This window comes from Crotalus tigris, unplaced genomic scaffold, assembly GCF_016545835.1.
Source record: "Crotalus tigris isolate CLP2741 ecotype Arizona unplaced genomic scaffold, ASM1654583v1 scf7180000018549.3470463, whole genome shotgun sequence".
In the NCBI taxonomy this organism is placed as follows: Eukaryota; Metazoa; Chordata; class Lepidosauria; order Squamata; family Viperidae; genus Crotalus; species Crotalus tigris.
This window is the reverse complement of record NW_024097072.1, coordinates 1,881,869-1,903,220: the sequence shown is the minus strand read 5'-3', so window position 1 is coordinate 1,903,220 and position 21,352 is coordinate 1,881,869. Positions and strand designations below refer to the sequence as shown.

Sequence of the window (21,352 nt, the reverse complement as noted above, 5' to 3'; positions counted from 1 at the left end):
TCGTAAGTTGAGGACTACTCAACCGGTCGTAAGTCGAGGACTACTCAACTGGTGCAGCACCGTTTGCAGAATGGGACTTTTGGCGGGCTCAGCAGGGCAGAGACAGCCTGGACAATTCCTATTGGCTTTTGAAAGCCAATAGAATTAGACTCTATTCAAGAGAGTCTATTCTCTTGGCTTTCAAAGGCCAATAGAATAAAAGGGAGTAGCACAGCTAAGGAAAAGGGGGAAAAAATGGTGGACTGCATTGTTTGGCGACCCCCGTGAAATGGTCGTTCGACCCCAAATGGGGTCCCGACCCACAGGTTGAGAACCACTGATGTAGAACATGAGAAGTGGCATAAGGCAGCATTTTTTCCCTTTCATTCTGGCTTTGTTTTTTGTTTGTTTGTTTGTTTCCTCCCTTCGTTTGATTTTTAAAGAATAAAAGGAATAGGTAACCCATTGAAAAACCAAGCAAGTGTCCGACTACCTTTTTAATGTTCCGTTTGGTCCGCAGGCCCCAGCCGCGTCTATCAGTTTTTATAATTTCTGCTTCCGGGTAGAGTCTTTTGGTAAAACACTGATTCTGGCAGCGCTCTCCCGCAGGGCAAACGTGAGGATGACATTCATACTGCAGCATTCGATTTAAGCACTCTGACTCCAGGCCACAAGGGTTCTCGTCCGTTGGCTTACAGTTACACCGAGGGATTTCGGACAAGTCCGCAACTTGGATCTGGACTTTTCCTACCACTTTATTGGACTGCGGGGTACAGAATAAAGGGCACAGGCAGAGCATCAGTTCACAGATGTAGCGGCATCACATATCGTTCCGTGATGGAAGCCCGACTCAAACTCTTCGCTGAGAAACATCATGGCTTGTTTATTTATTAGTCAACCAATCAACATGACATTCCACCATAATTATAAAGACTCTCAACAGCTCGTAAAAAGAAGCCAGCAGAGTAGCAATATAGGTAGTCCTTGACTTACAACAGTTCGTTTGGTGACCGTTCAAACTTACAACAGAACTGGAAAAAAAATGACTTATGACCGTTTTTCAGACTTTCACTGTGGCAGCATCCCCCCCCCAGGGTCATGTGATCAAAATCCAGATGCTTGGCAACTCATATTTATGACGGTCGCAGTGTCCCAAAGTCATGCGATTCCCTTTTGCGATCTTCTGACAAGCAAAGTCAATGGCCTAGCTCAGGGGTAGGCAACCTTAGCTCTTTTATGACTCGTGGAGTTCAACTCCCAGAATTCCTGAGCCAGCCACACTGAGCGGAAAGGGAGAGGTTTCCAAGCTGAGCCATGCTGGCTCAGGAATTCTGGGAGTTGAAGTCCACGAGTCATAAAAGAGCCAAGGTTGCCTACCCCTGGCCTAGGCACTTAACAACCGTGTTACTAATTTAAGAACTGCAGTGATTCACGTAACAATCATGGGAAGAAAGGTTGAAAAAAACCTGCAGTGATTCACTTAACAACGGTCTCACTTATCAACAGAAATGTTGGCTTCCGTTCTGGTTGTAAGTTGAGGACCACTTGTCAGTAACAACATAAATGCAACTAAAAACCTAAACACAATATGTGGCCTCAAGACAAAATGCTCTCTGGAAAAGCTCTGTTTGTACTTTTTTCTGGAAGGCAGATAGTGCTTAAGGAATTAAAGCAATATTAAAGCAATGTTTTTCATTTTGGACGCAGACCAGATCTCGATAATAAAGCATCTGCTCTTTACGCCCAAAATGTTTCAAGGTGAATCTCTTTTGCTGCTTATAATGGAAAATATTTTGGCCAGAACACTGCTTTTGGTTAGAATATTCCAAGTGATATATCAGATGTCTTCTTATATGCCTGTGAAGCTTCTTTTGCGGAGCCCAGCCATCAAATTAATATTCTATATTTACCTTTAATGAGAATATTTGTAGCTCAGGGTTGACATGGGGGGGATGTCCTTGGTGCTCTCTGAGCTTGCTTGTTTTCTTGCAGACGTTTAGTTACCAGCTCTAATCACTAGCCCTGATGATGTTACCTACTTTGGGTAATGAAACGACTGCAAGAAAACAGCCAAGCTCAGAGAGCACCAAGGACCCCTCACATTTACCTTTGGATGACAACTTTTGTAAGCAGAATCAAAGGTTTTTATGAGAGTAGAGGATTCTGTGGTAAGATGAGCCAAAGAAAGCTCAAAGCCGATCCAGAAGTTTCCAAACCAACAAGCTAAAATTCCATCTATGCATATTGAAAAATAAAATGCTCTCACATTTAAGAAGTGAACACACTAAAAATCCACCTATGCGCCTTGCACACATACACGCACACAGCTGAACAATACAAGGGACTCACTTTTATGTGTTTATAGGGAGGTGGTTTTCGGGAATTCCTCTCAATCTCAAGTGCTTCTTTACTTTCTCTTTGTGCTTTAAGTTCCTGGAAGCGTTTTGCTGCTTCTTCAAGTGCTGTATGAGTTTTTTCCCAAAGCAGAAAAAAAAAGCTGGCATTAGCAACTATTCAAAGATCTGCGAGTAGACCAAAGCTCATTTAAACAATTATGTAGTGTCCAGGCCTGGCCTCTAATTAAAAGCAATGAGTTTAGTGACACATTTGTGACGAAATGTGTGGATGACATGGATTGAAGACAGGGGGAAATGCCACCTAGGAAACAATCAGATAAGAGAGGCAGCAGCCTGCAACCTCTTAATGGTCAGCAGGAGAATTTAGGGAAGACCTACCCTAATGGGCCAAGTCGGAGGTGGGAAATTTCTGCCTTTGGGCTTGCAAGATTGATGTGAGTCCTTCCATGCACAGCAGACAGGAAACACAACAAAATGAACTAATTCTACTTTATTGTAAAACTGAAGGGGTCCTTGGTGCTCTCTGAGCTTGGCTGTTTGCTTGCAGACCTTTCATTAACCAAACTAGGTAACATCATCAGTGCTATTGTAAGACTACATTGACAGAGTCTAATAATAATAATAATAATAATAATAATAATAATAATAATAATAAATAATAATAATATCCTTGCAGAAATAATATTATGTACAGTCCAATGTGCAGAATAGAAGCATTTTAAATGGAATGAAATGGAGTTTAATTGACTAAAGGGTATCTTAAATTTCAAGACACCATTTCCCTATTCAGGACGATGGGAGACCCAAAAAATGTGGAGCCTTAGTCATGAAGTCACTAGAAATCATTTAAATTTACCTTTTTTGAAAGTCTTGTTAATATTAGTTTGCCCTTCGGCAAAGCTCTTATCTCCTTCAACGTAGGGGAATACTCTCCCCTGATGCACCCAGTAGTAGTCATGTGAACCAAAGAAAAATACTGGGAAATCCCCAACATCATGTTTGAGGCCCTGGATGTTGAGAGGAACAGATCTGGGATTGCATATCTCAGCTGGCCACCACCTAGGAGAACGAGGGATGGATAGAAGGATAGAACAATCGGTAAAGACAGCGGTTGGTCTAGCTTTCAGTCCTCAAGCCAATTCCCATAGATGACTTTACTTCAATATGGTCTTACACAATTATTCCCCCCACAAGTTATCAATCTGAATGTATGAACACATGAAACTCTGAGTCAAGCTAGCCCTACTGATGTCCTCATTCAAATGATGGGACCTAAAATAAGTGCCCTCTGTACATACAAACAGAAGATTATTGCTCAGTTTTACTAAGGAGTTAAAAGAAGCGAACGACCCTCAAGAAACTCAGAAGTTACACACCCCTCGGCCAGGAATGAGACAACTCACCACCGCCAATTCACAGTGGGACAACTCATCATGGGACAACTTCAACCATTCAATTTAATTATTTAAAGTAATGTAAGAAATTATTTTCATGTTTGTCATTTGCGTTTTGCTTTGTCCCTCTTTCTGCACGCTTACTTTAATGCTTCTATGCCACCCTTTCTTTGGTATTGGTGTAACTCTTGTCCTACAGCGAGTTGTCCCACAGCAACTTGGCTACGGTGAGTTGTGCTGCAGTGAGTTGGCTGTGGCACATTGTCACAGACTCCCCTCAGCCTACTTAGTTACATGAAGCATCTATGGCAGGGATCTTCAAACTTGGCCCTTTGATGACTTGTGGACTTCAATGCCCAGAACATCAACACGATGCTCATTAAGCACTAATCAAATGTAATAACAGAAAATCAATAAAAAAATTGTTAAAAAATAAAAAAGAGGTTATCTGCTAACTAACCACCTTGCTTAGCAATGGAAATTCTAGTCCCTGTTGTGGTCATAAGACAAGGACTACCTGTTGACCATGTTTTCTGGGAAAAGAAATAAAGGACAATCCTGAAAAAGAGGGCAAATCTGAAAGAGGTTCGTAAAGATTTTAAAAAAAGGGGTTATATTTATAACTTTGCTTTACAAAGGAAAATGGAGGAGGAAAACCAATTCAAAAAACGTTCACAAAAAGACATATTCTAATAAAAAAAATATCTAAAACAGCGTTCAACACAATTTTCATTTTTGCTTATATGAACGTCAAAGACTTTACATTCAGTAGCACCGTTTAGACCAGGGGTAGGTAACCTTGGCTCTTTTATGACTCGTGGACTTCAACTCCCAGAATTCCTGAGCCAGCATGAGGGAAACTTTGGCCCCTTCATGACTCGTGGGCTTCAACTCCCAGAATTCCTGAGCCAGCATGGCTCAACTTGGAAACCTCTCTCTTTCCCCTCAGCATAGCCGGCTCAGGAATTCTGGGAGTTGACGTCCACGAGTCATAAAAGAGCCAAGGTTGCCTACCCCTGGTTTATAGGGTATAAAAGTTAAATGATCGAAATTAAGATCAAAAGTGAACCTTTGAAAACTAAATAAACAAGTCTAAAGGCAAGGTTTCCGAAATCAAGGATCCAGAGTTAAAATATGGGTCTGAGGACAACAAACTATTGTTTGTTGGCTTTAAAGGTACCTGTAATTTCCAAGCTTGACCCAAACAATCTGCTTGTATCGCAACTTTTTGCCAGCTTTGCAATCGTTGCAGTTCCAGGAGCCATCTGGCATCTCTATGTTAAGACATTCCGGGTGGAAGGATGCGGGACAAGATTCACAGCACAACAGCTTCCCACCTTTAAAGCAACAACAGTGCTCACTTTATAGTTAAAGGAAACAAGTAGGGCACACAGCTCTGCAGATTTTTTTTTTTTTAAATGCATTGTGCACGGGATTTGCCATGTCGTATAAATAAGAATAGCTGAATTAAAGGATCGGGTCAGAATTACAATGCTGGATTTAAAGCACTTACTTTGTTGGCGTAAAATCAGTCAAACCAACTTCCTAGACAAAGAACTTCAATGGATAGATCTCATTCTGTTTTGTTTTGTTTGGATTATACAGTTACATGGACACATCTTTTCAAAATGCTGGTATTTAAATGTGATAAACTGTTCAGGGAGTTGATTTCCCCCCAATAGTCTAGACATAAATTCTGTTTTAAATCTGCATTGTCGTGACCTGATCCCTTAGCAATCAGTTAGTGCATGTAAAAATCAGCCTATAGGTTGATCAGTATTGTTCTGTTTTAAAAAATTAGCAAAACAAATTCAAAAATTTTAGAATTCCAAATTACTCTTGTCCCTTCAAAATGAAGCATTATTATAATATTATTATTATCTATAGAGCCTGAACTGATTAAAAGCATTACCAATCTTTTAAACTATGATGTTATGTTATTTCCTTCCTGGCATATACAATAGTCCTTTTTTTGTTTTTGTTTTTTCCAGATCTGAACATAGTATATGCTGGTGTATCTGCATCAATTTGAACATTAAGCATGGTGATCTTCAAACCAGTATTGTAAACAAACCACAGTTGAGAGATCAGGTATTTTACTTCTGTGCCAAGTTCACATAACTTTTGAAGCAAGAAGGGAATTTTTGTTAAAAGGTTGAAAACTAAGAAATGGAGCTATTTTCTTTCAGTCAATCACAGGCATCTTTAACTTCATTTGATCTAAAAATGTAGAGCATTTAACACTTGAAGGGAACCCTCCCAATAATTTAGAAGGCAGCATTTAACCGTTTTTTTTAAAAAGTGTCAGAGTAATTTAATTATTTTCCGCAAATCTGTCAGAAAATTTTGTCCACCTATAGACTTTAAAATCTGTACTTTGCACCGATTGTTATAAAGCTTCACAGGTTTCTTAAAACAACCAAATCATTACTATATTTCCTCTGCCATGAAATGCAACAAAAAGTCAAAATGTTCGGATCGCCGTTATCGTTCCAAAACTCCAAAATCAATTTTTAAAAAGTATAGAAGTTATTTCAGAGGAAATACAGCCCTGGTCATTGAAACAGTACCCAAACAGCAGAATGCCAAAAAGATATGAAAACCAAGCAAAACAAACAAAACCACACAAACTTTCAATGCTAAGCAAGGAAACTTGGCTTTGACAATACTTCAGTAAGATTTTCTGCAACTATGAAAGAGGGCTCAAAATAATTCTTGCTGAGAGACTCTTCTAAATATGCCAGCATGATAAGTCACATGCTTTATAAAACATTCGAGAGTCAATAAAATCTTCCCAAACTTGGCAGACTGAAAAACCCTTGATTTGGTCAAGGCTCCGAGTGTAGGCAGTCAACAGGGAGCTACAGGAGCAGGACCACCACCCATTTTCACAGGGGATGTCATTTTATGCCTACTATCTACTTGCATTAAGTGGCAGAGAAGACGAAGACGTCAAATGGATAAAAGAAGCACACTCCCACTATCTATAGGTTTTACATACATAGAACATGTCCAAGCAGTTCCAAAACTATGCTATCCTGTTGTGTGTGATCAATTTGTGAAAAAGAAACCCTAATGTTGGCCAGAATCAGATAGCTTATTACTAAAACATTGGGCCTCCCCTTCCCAACTGTAAACTTGTACAGATTAAAAGATGAAGACTTGCAATAAGTATCAGTCAATCCCTCACACACACAGTTCTATAGTATTAGTCAATGACACTGTGGGACCAGATTTATTTAAGCCTTCTTCCTATTAATAGTGATCACTCGGTAATTAAAGCATTATATAAAGGCTTCCAAAGAGTTCTAAAAAAAAAAAGGCCCTTCAGACATTATTCTATCGCTGGGTGATGGTGCAGTTACTCAGCTCTATGTAATTGTGATTATTTGGCTTGCTTGTTTTCATTTACTTTAGCCCTAAGTTTATTGATCCGTTTTAAGATGCTCAGAGCCGTCGGCAACTGAGGGACACAGAAACAAAAATAAGTAGGGTAAATAAGCGATTTAGGAATACTCCTGTAGGAAGTGTGCTTCCTGGGAGTGATGGAAGAGGGGAAATAGTTTATGTCTGCTATTCTATTAGATGAAAATGTAGGAGGCTGTAATTACCAGCTAAAAGCAATCCAGCTATTTAAAGTACAGTAAAGCAGAGGTCTCCAAACTTGACCATTTTAAAACTTATGGATTTCATCTCCCAGAGTTTTCCAGCCAGCATGGCTAGCTGGGAAATTTTGGGAGTTGAAGTCCATAAGTGGTTAAGTTTGGAGACTCCTACAATTCAGCGTTTAAAGGCCGTTTATACCTAGAAGAGGCAGAATATGTTACATACTGCAGGACCTAAAGTCAACCTTCCTTCTGCGAAGAAAGCCGATTGGTAAATGAGAAAGCTATCCAGTCAACAGCTAGCTATAAACTGGCTGCACAATTAGTCTGGGGTCACTGATTCACACATCTGGAAGTTCCAAGCAGTCTACTCTTAGCTGTAAAGAATCTGAGTAAGACCCAAATGGACAAAAGCTCCTTTAGTGTGGTTAACAGACCTGATAGATCTAAACTATGAGAAAGAATCCCTACAGATATATAGTTTTGCCTCAGGATTTATGAAAGTCTGCTGGATTGGCTAATCATGCACAAGTCAGTGCTTGAGTGGAATTCAGTAATTATTTTAAGCCCCTTTGGAAGATTTCGGCCAACATGAATACACGTTCAAAATAAGCAATGAGTGAAGTTTAATAAAGTGCAACGAGGAAGTGCTAGATGAGCATACAAAGCTTTGATTTAGTTGTTTTTTTATTTAATAAAAAAAAAGCAAACCAAAAGAAAGGAAAAGCAAGAAAGGTGAAAGAAAAATAAAGAGAGAGAGACAGAGACAGAGAGAAAGAAAGAAGCTATTTTGGTTACCTTTCTCACATTTCTTTTTGGAAGCTGACGAAGAAGGAGGAATCATAGGTAATTTCATCAACTCAGCACGATTTGATTCATTCAGTAGATAGTGAGATTTATTGGCATATGAACTGAACAGGGGGTCTGAATGATCCTGCACTATCAGCCCTATACGAAACAAACAGAAAGAAATGAGTTGCAATGAAACTACCCATGATTCCATAAGGAGAAAAACGAAATAAAAACCAAATGAATAACCTAGTATGCATATTTCACTGGTGCTTTTATGTCAGGAAAAGGAAAAAGGTGATGCGATGAAGGAAAAGAAAAAAGTGAAAGAAAAAAAATTTTTTTTTCTATCTCTAAGAGGTGGTCACACTGAAGGAAGGTAGCATCCATGCCTAAGTGCAAAAGAGTGAAAATAAGTGCTAGACCTGAAACTGGATTTTACCTGGGCTCCTTTTTAAATCTTCAGTTAAAAAAAAAAAGCACCTATGAGACTATCTCTACTTTTTCTTCCTCCCCCCCCCAAAACATATTAAAGCTAACTGTGAAACTGGTGCTTAAGACCCACACTAGGGACTAGAAACTTAAAAATCACATGCTGGCTGTTGTTTTGAGCTATAGAAATTTTAGAACATTATTTAGGCAAGGTTTGGCAGTGGATACTATTACCTGCAGCTTATTTATACCTTTTGTTGATGAATCACTGATATATCCATATATTATTTACTTTGGAGAAATACCAGTTTGGTGAGATTCATGGATTTTCTTGCACTCCTTTTTAGAGGGAAAAGAACACCTGACTGAGGTACTGCAAAATTTATTGGAACATACCCTTCCCTACAGTGGAAAGGTTGATAGTGCAGGATTGGCTGGTTGTAACGTTAGGGAGCTAACAAGATCTGATAAATGCAATATAAATGAAATCCGAAATTTTCTCCCCATGGTGCATCCCAAAACTCATATCTTAAGACTCTCGTTAGCTTAAGAATTCTCTCCAGTCAGTTAATAAATAGAAACGGCACGGGTTCTTTTGCACTCAATTTTTATTAACTTCTGGTGACCGCAGGGACTTGTCTTTTCTTTTGTTTTTAAGACATCTCTTCGGTTCACATCTAACAATAACTTACGGTCAACTATCTGCGTTATCTTAACTTTCTGTTTCTCCAAAACCTCCTTCTCCTTTCTTGCTTTCCTTCAGAAGAATTCAAACTGCAGTAAATAAAAAGGTCCCAGGTTCCATGCCTAAGTAGGGAATCATGATGCCTGTGAGAGCTATCTTGCATTTTTTTTTAAAAAAAAAAAAAACCCTAACAATCTATTTGCTGAAATACTAAGTTCTGAATGGATAGAAATTTGCAGGGATTGAGCAATATTCTTCTAACAACGCCTGCCAACTATCACTAACAGAATCCTTTTTCCTTGATCCTCTATGGCAGCAGTTCCCAACCTTTTCTATACCCCGCCCCCCTAGAACGCTTCTGATATATTCTCGTACCCCTTACAAAAGTAATACCTGGTTATGCAAATACACTATAACCCAAGTTTTCACACCCCCTGGAATATCCCCTCGCACGCCCAGGGGGTGCAAGCACTCCCAGTTGGGAACCCCCGGTCTATGGTTTCCCAATGGAAATGAAACGTAAACTTGAATTCCTCCACAAAAATGCTACATTCTGCTTATAACTGCAGAGTAGAAATGCCGATCCTAAGTCTGATCTATACTATTTTTGAGCAATGTCATGCTTTTTTTGGGAGGGGGGGGGGGACTAGGGCTTTTAAAAGATCAAATAAGAAACTAACCAATTGGCCAGAGGAGAATTAAAATCAAATTCAATATATTTAGAATATTTCTTCCCTGCTGCTTTTTCATCAACGTTAGTTATCGGCCTTCTTCGGCTCCATGTCTTCCAAACAAGTTGGGATTTGATCTTCCCAATTACCATAGCTGAGAATTTTGGGGAAAAAAATATATGTCCCAACATAGCTAAGGGGTGGCAGGATAGGAAAGGCAGATACGAACCATGCAGTTCAACTGACCCAAAAGAATCCACCTTGGGATTGCTAGCTCATTTGTATAAGCTTAACTCAGTCAACTTTGCGTGTGTGTGTGTGTGTTGAGAAAGGGAGAGGGAGCGAGAGAAAGTGAGTGCACATGACTGTGGAGCAGGGAGGGTGTTTACGTGCACACATGTATGTGAATGAGAGGAGGAAAGGGGAAGAGAGATCATTAGTACACAGAATTACACCCCAGTCTTTCTTCCTGAAGGCTTGTTAATTTGTCCACCATTATAATGCTGCAACGCTTTGTCCAGAACGCTTTCCAAGATACTATTGAGTTTTGCAGCGGGAATTCTGGTTTGTTGAGTTCAAAAGTCATACATTGTTGTAGACTTTTGAGTGATCTTGAATTTAAATAATGTATCATCTTCAGGCTTGGATTTTCTTAAGCTATCTATGTGTGAATGGAGACTCCAAGCAGTTGGGAACACCTTGCCCCATTAGGGAATTTCAACATTTTCTATATCCTGTTTTGGATGGCCTTTGGAGGTTTAGGGTTAGGTTGTCAAAACACAAAACAAAACCCAAACCAGATTTTTTTTTTAATACAGTTTTGTATTTTATTTCAAAAGAAAACTTTTTAAATTATTAATTTAAACGCAACCCACGCTGAATGAAATTATCTGAACTTCTGGCACGGCACGGGCTGTATCAAATAATTTAAAAAAGTTGTTTTCTTTTTCTAAAAGGGTAATACTAGTCCTCAAGAAATGCAGGGCTACATTGGTGAGATCAAATTAAAAGAAAGTACTGTTTCCACAGTAACACCTATATCAAGGAAATACAGCTGAGAGTACCCTTCTTTGAGCAATTTTTTTTTAAAAAAAGTCCTATTTTAATTTGTCTTCCGCTTCCTCCATGTATTTTATTATTTTTTAAAGATGACTTGTTTTAATTTAATGTTTTAACCAATTTGGAAAATATTTTTAAGGTTCAATTCCCCCCCCCCAAAAAAAGATATGTACATTGACTTGCCCTCATCTGCATTTTAGAGAACATCTTAAACAAAATGGGTGTCAAAGTGCTTGTCTGTAAAGAAAAAATATATATATTTTACAGTGCAATTTAAGAAGCAACAAATAGTTCCTTTGTGTTTGCAGGGTGGACAGGACCCCCGAGCATGTCACGATATCCACTTTGAAAGAATCCATCTCTCTGAGCATACTGACATCCTGCGTTGCTGTAGCAACCAGAGTTCCTGCTGCCTGCACAGATCAATACCTTTCCATTCCCAACAACACTTTTCAAAAGTGGCTGGTGAGCATCGTGACAATTGCAAACTGTTTTCAAGCAACAGGTGGAATTCGACAAGCTTTATCTTTCTGACCCCAGTGTAGCAGCAAAACTAATTTTATAAACTTGGGGTTAGTAATTTTAAATAAAAGGGGATAATAGTTCAGTCTGGGTGTTTTATGAAACTATCCCCAGAAGGAAATATGGACAGAAAGGCTGTACAGCAAAAGTTCCATGCACGGGAAGACAGTTTGTGGGGTTTTTTTGAAGGGGGGGACTAGCTTGCTGTCTCCACAGCAAAGGCCAATAGACGTGCAGGAATCTCTCCATGCAGGGTGATAAATTCATCATCATCATCATATAATCTGCTTGGCAGCATTATGAACCAGGATGCCAAGCTATTGCTACAGAATAGCATTAGCAAAAACCAGAAATGGGTGTAGCAGTAGTCCTTGGCTTATGACCACAATCAGGACCGGAACATCTCTCACTAAACCATGCCGGTTGTTAAATGAGTTGCGCCTGATTTCAGGGTGAATTCCGTGGTTATTCAGCCAGTCTAGTTTTCTGTATTGACTTTGTTTGTTGGTAGATCATAAATGGCTATCCTGTGACTCAAGAGGTATGGCAACCGCCATAAATCCATGCCACTTGCCAAAGGCCTGAATTGTGATCATGCTCTGATGGTTGTTAAGTTTGAGGACTGGTTGGTTAGTCATTTTTTCCAGCAGCATTATAATTTGAAGGGTCATTAGCAGCACTAGCAATAACACTTAGACTTATATGCCACCTCACAGTGCTTGGCAGGCCTCTCTAGGCGGTTTACAGAGTCAGCCTGTTGCCCCCAACAATCTGGGTCCTCATTTTACTGACCTCGGAAAGATGGAAGGCTGAGTCAACCTTGAGCCGGTGAGATTCGAACTGCTGAACTGCCGGCAATTAGAATACTGCATTCTAACCACTGCTCCACCAATGCTGCTAAACAAATGGCCGTTAAGTCAAGGACTAACTGTTCTGGCCTTTAGCTAATGAGGTACTGCTTGCTGAAATCTATTCTAGGTGTGCATAATCTTGAGTAGATTTCAGGAATTTCATTCTCCGTGATCAGAAGCATCCGAACCATCTGGACTAAGCAAGAAAAAAAACTTAAAAATATAATCTAATGTGTTTTCACAAGACAGTAGCCAAGCCAAGGCTAGAGCAATAAACTAAAGAGCACTCAGTTGTACTTCTATAAACAATGTTGGGGAATCAAAATTTCACTAGCTTAAACTGACACTAAAGTTCCAAACAATAGAAAAATTGCAACTACAACACTGCTGTTATTCAAAACTTAAAACCAGTTTAATAACTACTTAAAAGCTTTAACTACTTAAAAGTTTATTCATTTTCCTCACTAAATTTAATTATTTTTCTATAATCCCTAAAATTTAAAAAAAAAAATCTACTTTCAAATATAAAACTGAAATCATCATTAAAGTAGGAAGGAAAAAGCACCTAAAAGCAATCTAAACTGGCTAATAATAAGAACTAAAAGCACATAATCCCCAGATTTCTCCCTGCATATGTGAAGGATTCAAATGACAGTAATGTTGGTTTAAAAACCTATGTCAAAGCCCTGAAAGAGATATAAACTGATTGATTGTATGCCATCAAGTAACTGTCATTTCTTAATAACTACATAGATAGTTTCTCCTTGAGGTGTAAAAAAAATCAATGGATTATCCTTTCTTTATATGTTGCTTTCATATAATTCAGGTTCACCACTCTAAAAAAATTCTCTCTAATCTTTTAGATATTATTCTTCTGCAAAGCATTTATTGAATGCAACAAGAACTCTGTCTACTGGTTTCTGCCTGGAACTGCAACTGCTATATTTCTTCTCATGTATTTGATAACAACCTCCTGCCCCAATATATTTTTATCCTCCACCTACATTTTCTCTTTAAACATGAACCTATCTTTCCTGTTCTGCACACATGATGGTCAAAAGTATTGTTAATGTACCTGTTGCTTTTACTGAGGATGACTGAATATAACAAGTGCAAATTCTATAGTTGCCTGCAATTTTATTTCAGTAGGATAAATATGTCTGCCTAGAATTAAATGTACAGAGCGTAATTTCTGATATATTTTTATACCAAATTAATTTATTAAATTATTTTAATACCAAATTATTTCCCTCTAAAATAACTAGGGAGTTTTATCACTCAGTTATCATCATTCTTTAGGTATGTTTTCTCTAAACATACATGTGAAGTTTGCTGTCACATTATTGCTACATGAGAATGAATTCAACCTAAATATCTTTTATATCTATACTACTCATAGGTGAATTTTAGTAATGGAGGTGAGCTTTGGTTAACTTAAAAAAATACTCTTATATCTTTAAATTAGCAGGGTGAGAAGGTGAGGCAAATGACAGGGAATTAGAGAACATAATTCTAACTAAGTAAGGTGATCATTTTTAAAGTCAGGCAGAAAACTGCTTCCTATAAAACATTTTAATTGAAACTATGGGGAAAAGAGTTTCTTCCTAATTTAGAAGCCACACATCCATCCATCTTCAAGATGACTCATCAATTTACATGGGTTGATTCATGTTCTTCTTCTTTTTTTTTTGATAATTAATGGAAGTCAAATTAACTTTCTCAGAATCTGAGTCACGGTTTTCAGCCTATTTCCCCTCATCCATTCCCATAGTTCCTCGTTGTCTTGTTTTAAGGACGGGCACAGAGAATGAGAAGGTTAAGAGACAATCCAGCCATGGTCATTAGAAGCTGTTCTTCCCTACATCCAAGGAGGAATTCTTGATCAACTGTAATTCCTTGAAGGGATGTCTGTGTCTGTCTATGGGGATGCACATCGGGAAGTACGTGTGAAGGTGTGGAATTTTGGAGGGGTGTAACAGTTCATTTTAAAAAAATAAATAAATAAATCAAAGACTCAACATCAAAGAGATCAACCAAAGGAAGGCAAAAAACAGAGCTCACCTCTTGCACAAACGAAACAAAAGCCTACATTTACAGCTGATGAGGAGTGATTGCTTCTTTTGGAATGGTTACTACAGATGAGGATGTGGGATGACACAAACAAGCTTCCTGCAGCAATACAGCCATCTCCTGAGTGATAGGCAATGGGGCATCTCAAACATCTCACCATGCGACCTGTTTTAATATAAAATGCACCAGATAACAGTCTGTTTAGAACACACTTCCAAACCTCAATCAAGTTTGGCTTTAGCTTATTTTTTTTTCTTTTTACAACCCTGTAATCTCTGGAGTCGGGGTGACTGAATGAAGCTGAGCGTTTACTGGCCAGATGCCCTTCCTGATGCCTATGGGGACTTTGCAGCAGATATTTTCTCTCTTTGCACCCTGATAGAGAAACATCTGTTACTGCCTAAGATTGAACTCTCAACTTTCCGAACAGGAGACGAGCATCTTCACCTCTAGCCAACTGTGCCTTTCTGGCTTTAGCATAATATATTCAGCAAAAGTTTCCGGTAGCCAGTTAAAGACATTATTATTTTTGAAAGGCAAGGGCAGTTTTGCATTCTTAATGGTGCAATTCCTCCTGACTTCCGAAGTGAGCAAACTTGGATAGCAAGGTCGTGTATATATCCTGGGACTATTCCACTGAATGGCAGAGAAATTCAGAAGATGCTATCCAGCATAGAGGCCAGTTTTCAGTTGTTTTTAAAGAAAGAGAGAAAAAATAATGAGAGAGAGAGGAAGGAAGGAAGGAAGGAAGGAAGGAAGGAAGGAAGGAAGGAAGGAAGGAAGGAAGGAAGGAAGGAAGGAAGGAAGGAAAGACCCCCTTAGCACCAGTCATAGTGAAAACATGCTCAGATCACATTGGCAATGTCTAGTTGGTACTCAAAGAATATTAGCTTCTCCAGAGGTTATTAGGGGAGCAAATTTGTTGTTTTGTATCCTTTTAGTTTTCCTGATGGCAGAGAAAATCCCAATGAATTATGCAAAAGTGTTTTGAAAATGAAATATGGTGAATTTTATGCAGATTTAAAACATAGGGCAGAAATATCTCATGAAGAACAAACTAATGAAGCATAAAACAAACTTCTCAAAAAAGAGATGTCAGTTTGTACTTGGCTAAAGAAGGAAGAGGCAGCCTGGGCTGTAAAGACACCCAAGAGTCATTGACAACACCTCCAGTATTTTTCCACAGAATTGCTTTAATAAGTCATAGTGAAAGCAAATTTTCCTACTTCCTCCATTGCGAGAAAACCCGCACCTCAACCGTCACCCTTTACATGGCCAGCAAGCCTAACATATATGACGCCAATATTTGTTTGCTCCCACACAATTTAAGAGGACTCAACCAGACCAAAACATGAGAGCCTAATTTCATTTCTGAGAATTCTAAGCACATAATTCCTTGGTTGTTTATCTCCACAGTGTTCTGGTCATGGTGAGCTTCATTCAATCATCGTTTCTAGGAAGCTTCACTAAATGTTTTTGAAGCAAACCCTCTGTTTACGTGCTTTAGGAAGCCACTAGCTTTCGATCAGTGAAATACCCACATTTCTGCATATTTTAAGCCAGCAACTTTTTTTTTCTTTTTCAGATATAGTATCTGTAAGAAGCATAGTCTTGCAAGATGCACGGTCCGATGTTATGCATATTTTCATTCCTTTTCTATTACACAATGTTTTTACAAGATCTGTCAGAATGATATATACAGCCCATCTTTCCTTAAACAATCAGATCACAGAGCTACAAATGCTATATCTAGTCCTACCCTTATCTATCTATCTATCTATCTATCTATCTATCTATCTATCTATCTATCTATCTATCTATCTGAAAGGAAACTTATGTAATGTACAAAGGTCTGTGAATTCAATTCCCTATTAACATCTGGCTACCCACATCTGATGAATCTTAAACAGGATGAAATCAATCACACAGTATCTCTTTCAAAGGATGGAAGAAATTTGGTTTTGCTTTTGGATTGTCCTGATATTTTTCATAGCAAACAGCAGCAATATATATATACATCTATCTATCTATCTATCTATCTATCTATCTATCTATCTATCTATCTATCTATCTATCTATCTATCTATCTATCTATCTTTAGGCTTAGGTTCCATTCCTTGCAGTGTGCAAATAAAGTAGATGTATTTTATATACACAGGCACACCTGTATGCTATTGCAAATCTTGCCATGTACTAAAGAATTAAGATTGGATGTGTATGCCCACCCTATTCCCTAACTAATTCAGAATGGATGTTCATTTAGTTTGATAGAAAGGCTTCCATTCTCTTCTCTCCTGTATAGAACGTAAATTTCATATAAACCAACAGCCTAAGGACATTTTGTTTGGCAAGGTTTGTTGGTTCCTGGCAAATAGTTCTCCCAACACAAAACAACTGCAGAAACGTGAAGACTTTTTTCTCCATAGAAGTCATGGGAAAATAGCAATCACATTAGACCAGTGTGTTGTCTCCACCTGTTCAGGTTGACCGGAATGCCCCCCTTTTAATGAATCTGAGAACAAACTACATTTTCCACCTAGACTGCCACTGTTTCTGGAGTTTCCTTTCCCAACCTGTAGCAAGAATTCCACCACGAAGGTAAGCAAAACACACAGAAATTATTTGGCGCTTTCACTATAATGCCTCACACAATGGGGATTATGCTGCTCTGTTCTTACCTTTGCTTGCTTTATGAATATCTTTGTCCATAGAGCACGCAGTGCAGCAATGCTGAGGGCAACGGAATCCTCGGGATTCAAAAATGGCGGTAGTAAACTTGCGGACACAGGCCTCGTGGTAGAATTTGCCACATGCATTGACCGAGCAGCGTTTCACGTCTTTGCCAGGAAGTTTGCAGGAAAAGCATATATGCTGCCCTTTGAAAAGGAGAAATGTCAAGGGTTAGCTGGAAGAGAGAGGCATTCTTTTAGTCTGGGGACCTGGGGGGCTGTTTGCAAAATATTATGGGGCAGGAACCGAATAACCGTCCTCCCCTATCTGGCAAACATAATACCACTGTTGTGTGAACTGCATTGGTTACCAGTTTGCTTCTGGGTCCAATTCAGGATGTAGGTTATTGTGTTTAGCTCCCTATGTCACATGGGTCCAAGGCATCTGAGAAGCTGCCTTACCCCAATGGGACTTGCCTGCCCCACTTGATCCAGAAGGAGGGGCCTACTGGGAACCCTGTCTGCCAAGGAATTCCAGTGGATGGGAATTCACAACTCTGCAGAATCAAATCCGGTGGTCTTTAAAGGCTCTGTGTTAGGTAGGGCTTTATAGGAATAACCAGCACCTTGAATCACATCTGGAAATAAATTGGCAACCAGCGCAACTTTTGAAGCAGATATGTTTCGTAGGTATAGTAGACATGCCCATTATTGGTCATGCCTCTGCATTCTGGACCAGTGGAAGTTTCTGGGAGGTCTTCAAGGGCAGCCCCAGGTAGAGAGCATTGCAAGTAGCCAAACCGTGAGATGGTTAGGGCATGAATGATTATCTAAAGCAGGGGTCCTCAACCGTGGCAACTTTAAGACTTGAGGACTTCAACTCCCAGAATTCCTCAGCCAGTTGAAGTCCACAAGTCTTAAAGCTGCCACGGTTGAGGACCCTTTATCTAAAGGGCCTCTTGAAATATACAATTGGATACCATCAACATACTGCTTAAAGGTGACAGTGAGATATTACGACATTTTCTTTAGCTATCCAATATAAAGGAAAACAAGAGGACCGGTAGCCTAAATGGAGATCGACAGGACAAATAGGTATCAAATTAATGCTTAAACCAGTGTTTCTCAACCTTGACAATTTTAAGGCGTGTGGACTTCAACTCCCAGAATTCCACAGCCAGCAATGAAGTCCACACGCCTTAAAATTGTCAAGGTTGAGAAACACTGGCTTAAACCCAGTGCCAAAACGCAAATGACTTTAACTGTCATACTGCAGATTGGGAGTTAGGCTCGAAATCTGAAACTGCAACCCGTTTTGAAAGAGAAAGCAAGCAAGAATTCGTTGAGCAGACTTTCAAAAGGCCAAACTGATCCTATTTAGTAGTGTTCGGAGTTTTCGACGTTCCAGCCCCTTTTTCTTAAGGCAAAAATAAATAATAACAATTCACCCATTTACCATTTTTGCACTCCAGGCAGATAAATTTCCTATCGGGCTGTGAGCTCAATCCTAGGCATTCTATATGGAAGACCCTGTAGCATTCACCTTCGCAGGAGACCAGAGATTCACCGGTGCTTTCGCAAATCTTAAAAAGAAAAAGAAAAGAGAATGCAAATAAACTCGTAAAGCTTCTAATTCCAACAAGCTGAAAAGCTAAATGCTTTCATGCTGATCACCGTTACCATTTTAAAACTTCCTTTACTCTGGCAATGCTTTTCAGAGACCAGCACATGCCACAGTATAAAATGGGACAAGATATACTGACAGAAGAACATCAGAAGAACATGGAACGAAAGCAGAGTTAGCCTCCCGCTGCCACCCTCGGATGTTGGTATGGACTTTCTAGCCACTATTTCCCATTAAATTGTTCAGCTGCTCTTCATTCTGCTCAAATATGGTATGTGGGGAAATTGATATTCTTTGGCAGGCACATGCAAGCCCAGCTTCGCTAGGACAAAGTCTGCATGCATGCAGGAATAATATGACGAGGCACAAAGATCTTGCAAACAGGTACAGCCCAAACATGCAGCGATATTCCAGTTGAACATAAAGAATAATTTATGCCTCCAGTCAAGAACCTGTTAACGACCACACAACTCTCTTTAAATATGGTATGTCTGGGTTCATTAGGCCCCGTTACGGATTCTGCTAGGATCACTAGGAAGCTGTTATGGGCTCTGCTGAGGTTTACTTGTAAGTAAAATGTGGGTCATCCTCAACTTACAGCCACAACTGAGCCCAAAATTTCTATTGCTAAGCGAAACATTTGTTAGGTGAATTTTGCCCCACTTTATGACTTTTCTTACCATAGTTTTAAATGAATCACTGCAGTTGTTAAGTTAGTAACACGGTTTCTTAAGTGAATCTGGATTCCCCACTGCCTTTGTTTGTCAAAAGGTCGCAAAAGGCGGCCACATGACCCTGGGACACTGCGACCGTCGTATCAGCAAGTTGCCAAGTGTGCAAATTTTGATCACGTGACCATGGGGATGCTGCAATGGCCGTTAAGTGTGAAAAACGGTCGTAGGTCACTTTTTCAGTACCATTATAAGTTCGAACAGTCACTAAATGAACTGTCGTAAATCGAGGACTACCTGAATGGTCCTGATTTATACAGATGTGAATAATTAGGAAGGTAAGAAACAGTTATTACAGCTATGTTCACCTTGCAAAAGGCTTTTAGATGTTGAAATTTGATGACTTCCCCACCTATTGTGTGAAAAGTGAACTTGAAGGAGAATTTATCATCTTCACCGTATTTTTGTCTTATTTGCCATATTTATGTTTAAACTCAGCAGAATGAGAAGGTGATGAAAATCTTTTCTTTTTTTGTTTGCAAACTCATCTTTTTTTTAGTTTTGCACGACTGATTAAGTTGCAAAAGTAATTGCTCACTTATCTAACTAAAGAATTGACTCTCTAATCTTTCCGTGGGTGAAGGAGGAAACTCTGATCTGGTGGGGGATTAAAATCTGTCACTAGATGGCAGCAGATAAGCCAGAAAGAGACAGAGGAAGAGGAAGAGACAGAGAATTGAATCAAATAATAGAATAAAATAATAACTTTATTGTCACTTTGAATGCACACTAATTGGCATACATTAAAATGAAATTTCATTGCATTCAGCTCGAGAGAGAGAGAGAGAGAGAGACAGAGACAGACAAAGAGATACAGAGAGAGATACAGAGAGAGAGAGAGAGAGAGAGAGAGAGAGAGAGAGAGAGAGAGAGACAGACAGACAGACAGACAGACAGACAGACACGAATGGGAGTGACAGACCTCTGGGAAAACTGAATAGTACTAAATGATGACCTGAACAGCCTGTATGTGTCGGATAACTGCTGAGTGAAACAATGTGCTGAATTTGAGAGACTGCTCCCCATCCATCCATCCATCTTCCAAATCCATAAGGACTTCAAGGAATGCCCTCTGTTGTTGTTGTGAAGGGTGAAGAATGGTTTTCTGGGTTAGTCAGAACCAGCATGATGGAGACACCCAAGGAAAAACAGTGGATGTTCCCTGAGGGGAAGCAGCATCGTAAATATCCTGAAAACGTCTCAGGAACATTTCATGGGGAGTTTTTCAAAAGAGCTGGAGGTCAGGACCAACAAGCAGAGACTCAGAATGAAGATTAGTATGTGCTGTTATGGTCAGCTTCCCTCTCTTGAACTTAAGGCAGCAATTACTCTTCACGGTGGTGCCATCTAAGTTGTTTTCCTTATTTGAGGGTCAGTATAATTAAGGTGACGGAATTTGTTTTCTTGCAGAAGGCATCTTAAAACTAACAAGTGAAAAAAACCCTAATTTTCTTTTCCACTGAAGCAAGCAAGCAAGGAGAAATAAATGTGAAATATGGATAGGGATGCACAGAGAGGAACTGTACAAATCAGGCGGAGCCAGATCCCAACTGAAGGCAAGAACAAAATAAAGAAGATACACAATCGCACATATCTCCGAGAAGACGTGAATGTGATTAGACTATAAAATAACAAAGAAGCCTGAATAAAAAAATAATATGGATAACCTGTCAATGCATTTTAAACTAAGGTTTTTAAGACAGATGCAAATTAAATCAACCTACAGGTATAGGTAGTCCTTGACTTACAACAGTTCGGTTAGTGATCTTTCAGAGTTACAACAACACTGAAAAAAATGGCTTATGACCATTATTCACACTTACGACCACTTACATTTTCTTGTTTGTTTGTTTGTTACTTGTTATTATTTTACCTTTTGGTAAAGGTGATTCAACAGAAATGAAATAACTGATC

General features: G+C 39.2%; 1 protein-coding gene across 4 annotated transcripts in view; it reads right to left on the bottom strand.

The window, feature by feature from the left end:
* Positions 1-21,352, bottom strand: part of NSD3 (nuclear receptor binding SET domain protein 3) — a 78,939-nt gene that overhangs the window by 11,108 nt on the left and 46,479 nt on the right. For 3 of the 4 annotated variants that reach the window (XR_005557990.1, XM_039354255.1, XM_039354254.1), the window contains 8 exons: positions 18,540-18,666; positions 17,093-17,290; positions 14,406-14,579; positions 8,134-8,283; positions 4,911-5,067; positions 3,193-3,395; positions 2,329-2,441; positions 473-742 (listed from right to left, as the gene is read on the bottom strand). Coding sequence is in view for 3 of the 4 variants with exons in the window: in XM_039354255.1 (XP_039210189.1) it covers positions 473-742; positions 2,329-2,441; positions 3,193-3,395; positions 4,911-5,067; positions 8,134-8,283; positions 14,406-14,579; positions 17,093-17,290; positions 18,540-18,666 (1,392 nt within the window). In the remaining variant the exon portion in view is untranslated. The remainder of the gene's footprint in view (positions 1-472; positions 743-2,328; positions 2,442-3,192; positions 3,396-4,910; positions 5,068-8,133; positions 8,284-14,405; positions 14,580-17,092; positions 17,291-18,539; positions 18,667-21,352) is intronic. The other variant, XM_039354256.1, reaches the window with a different exon arrangement.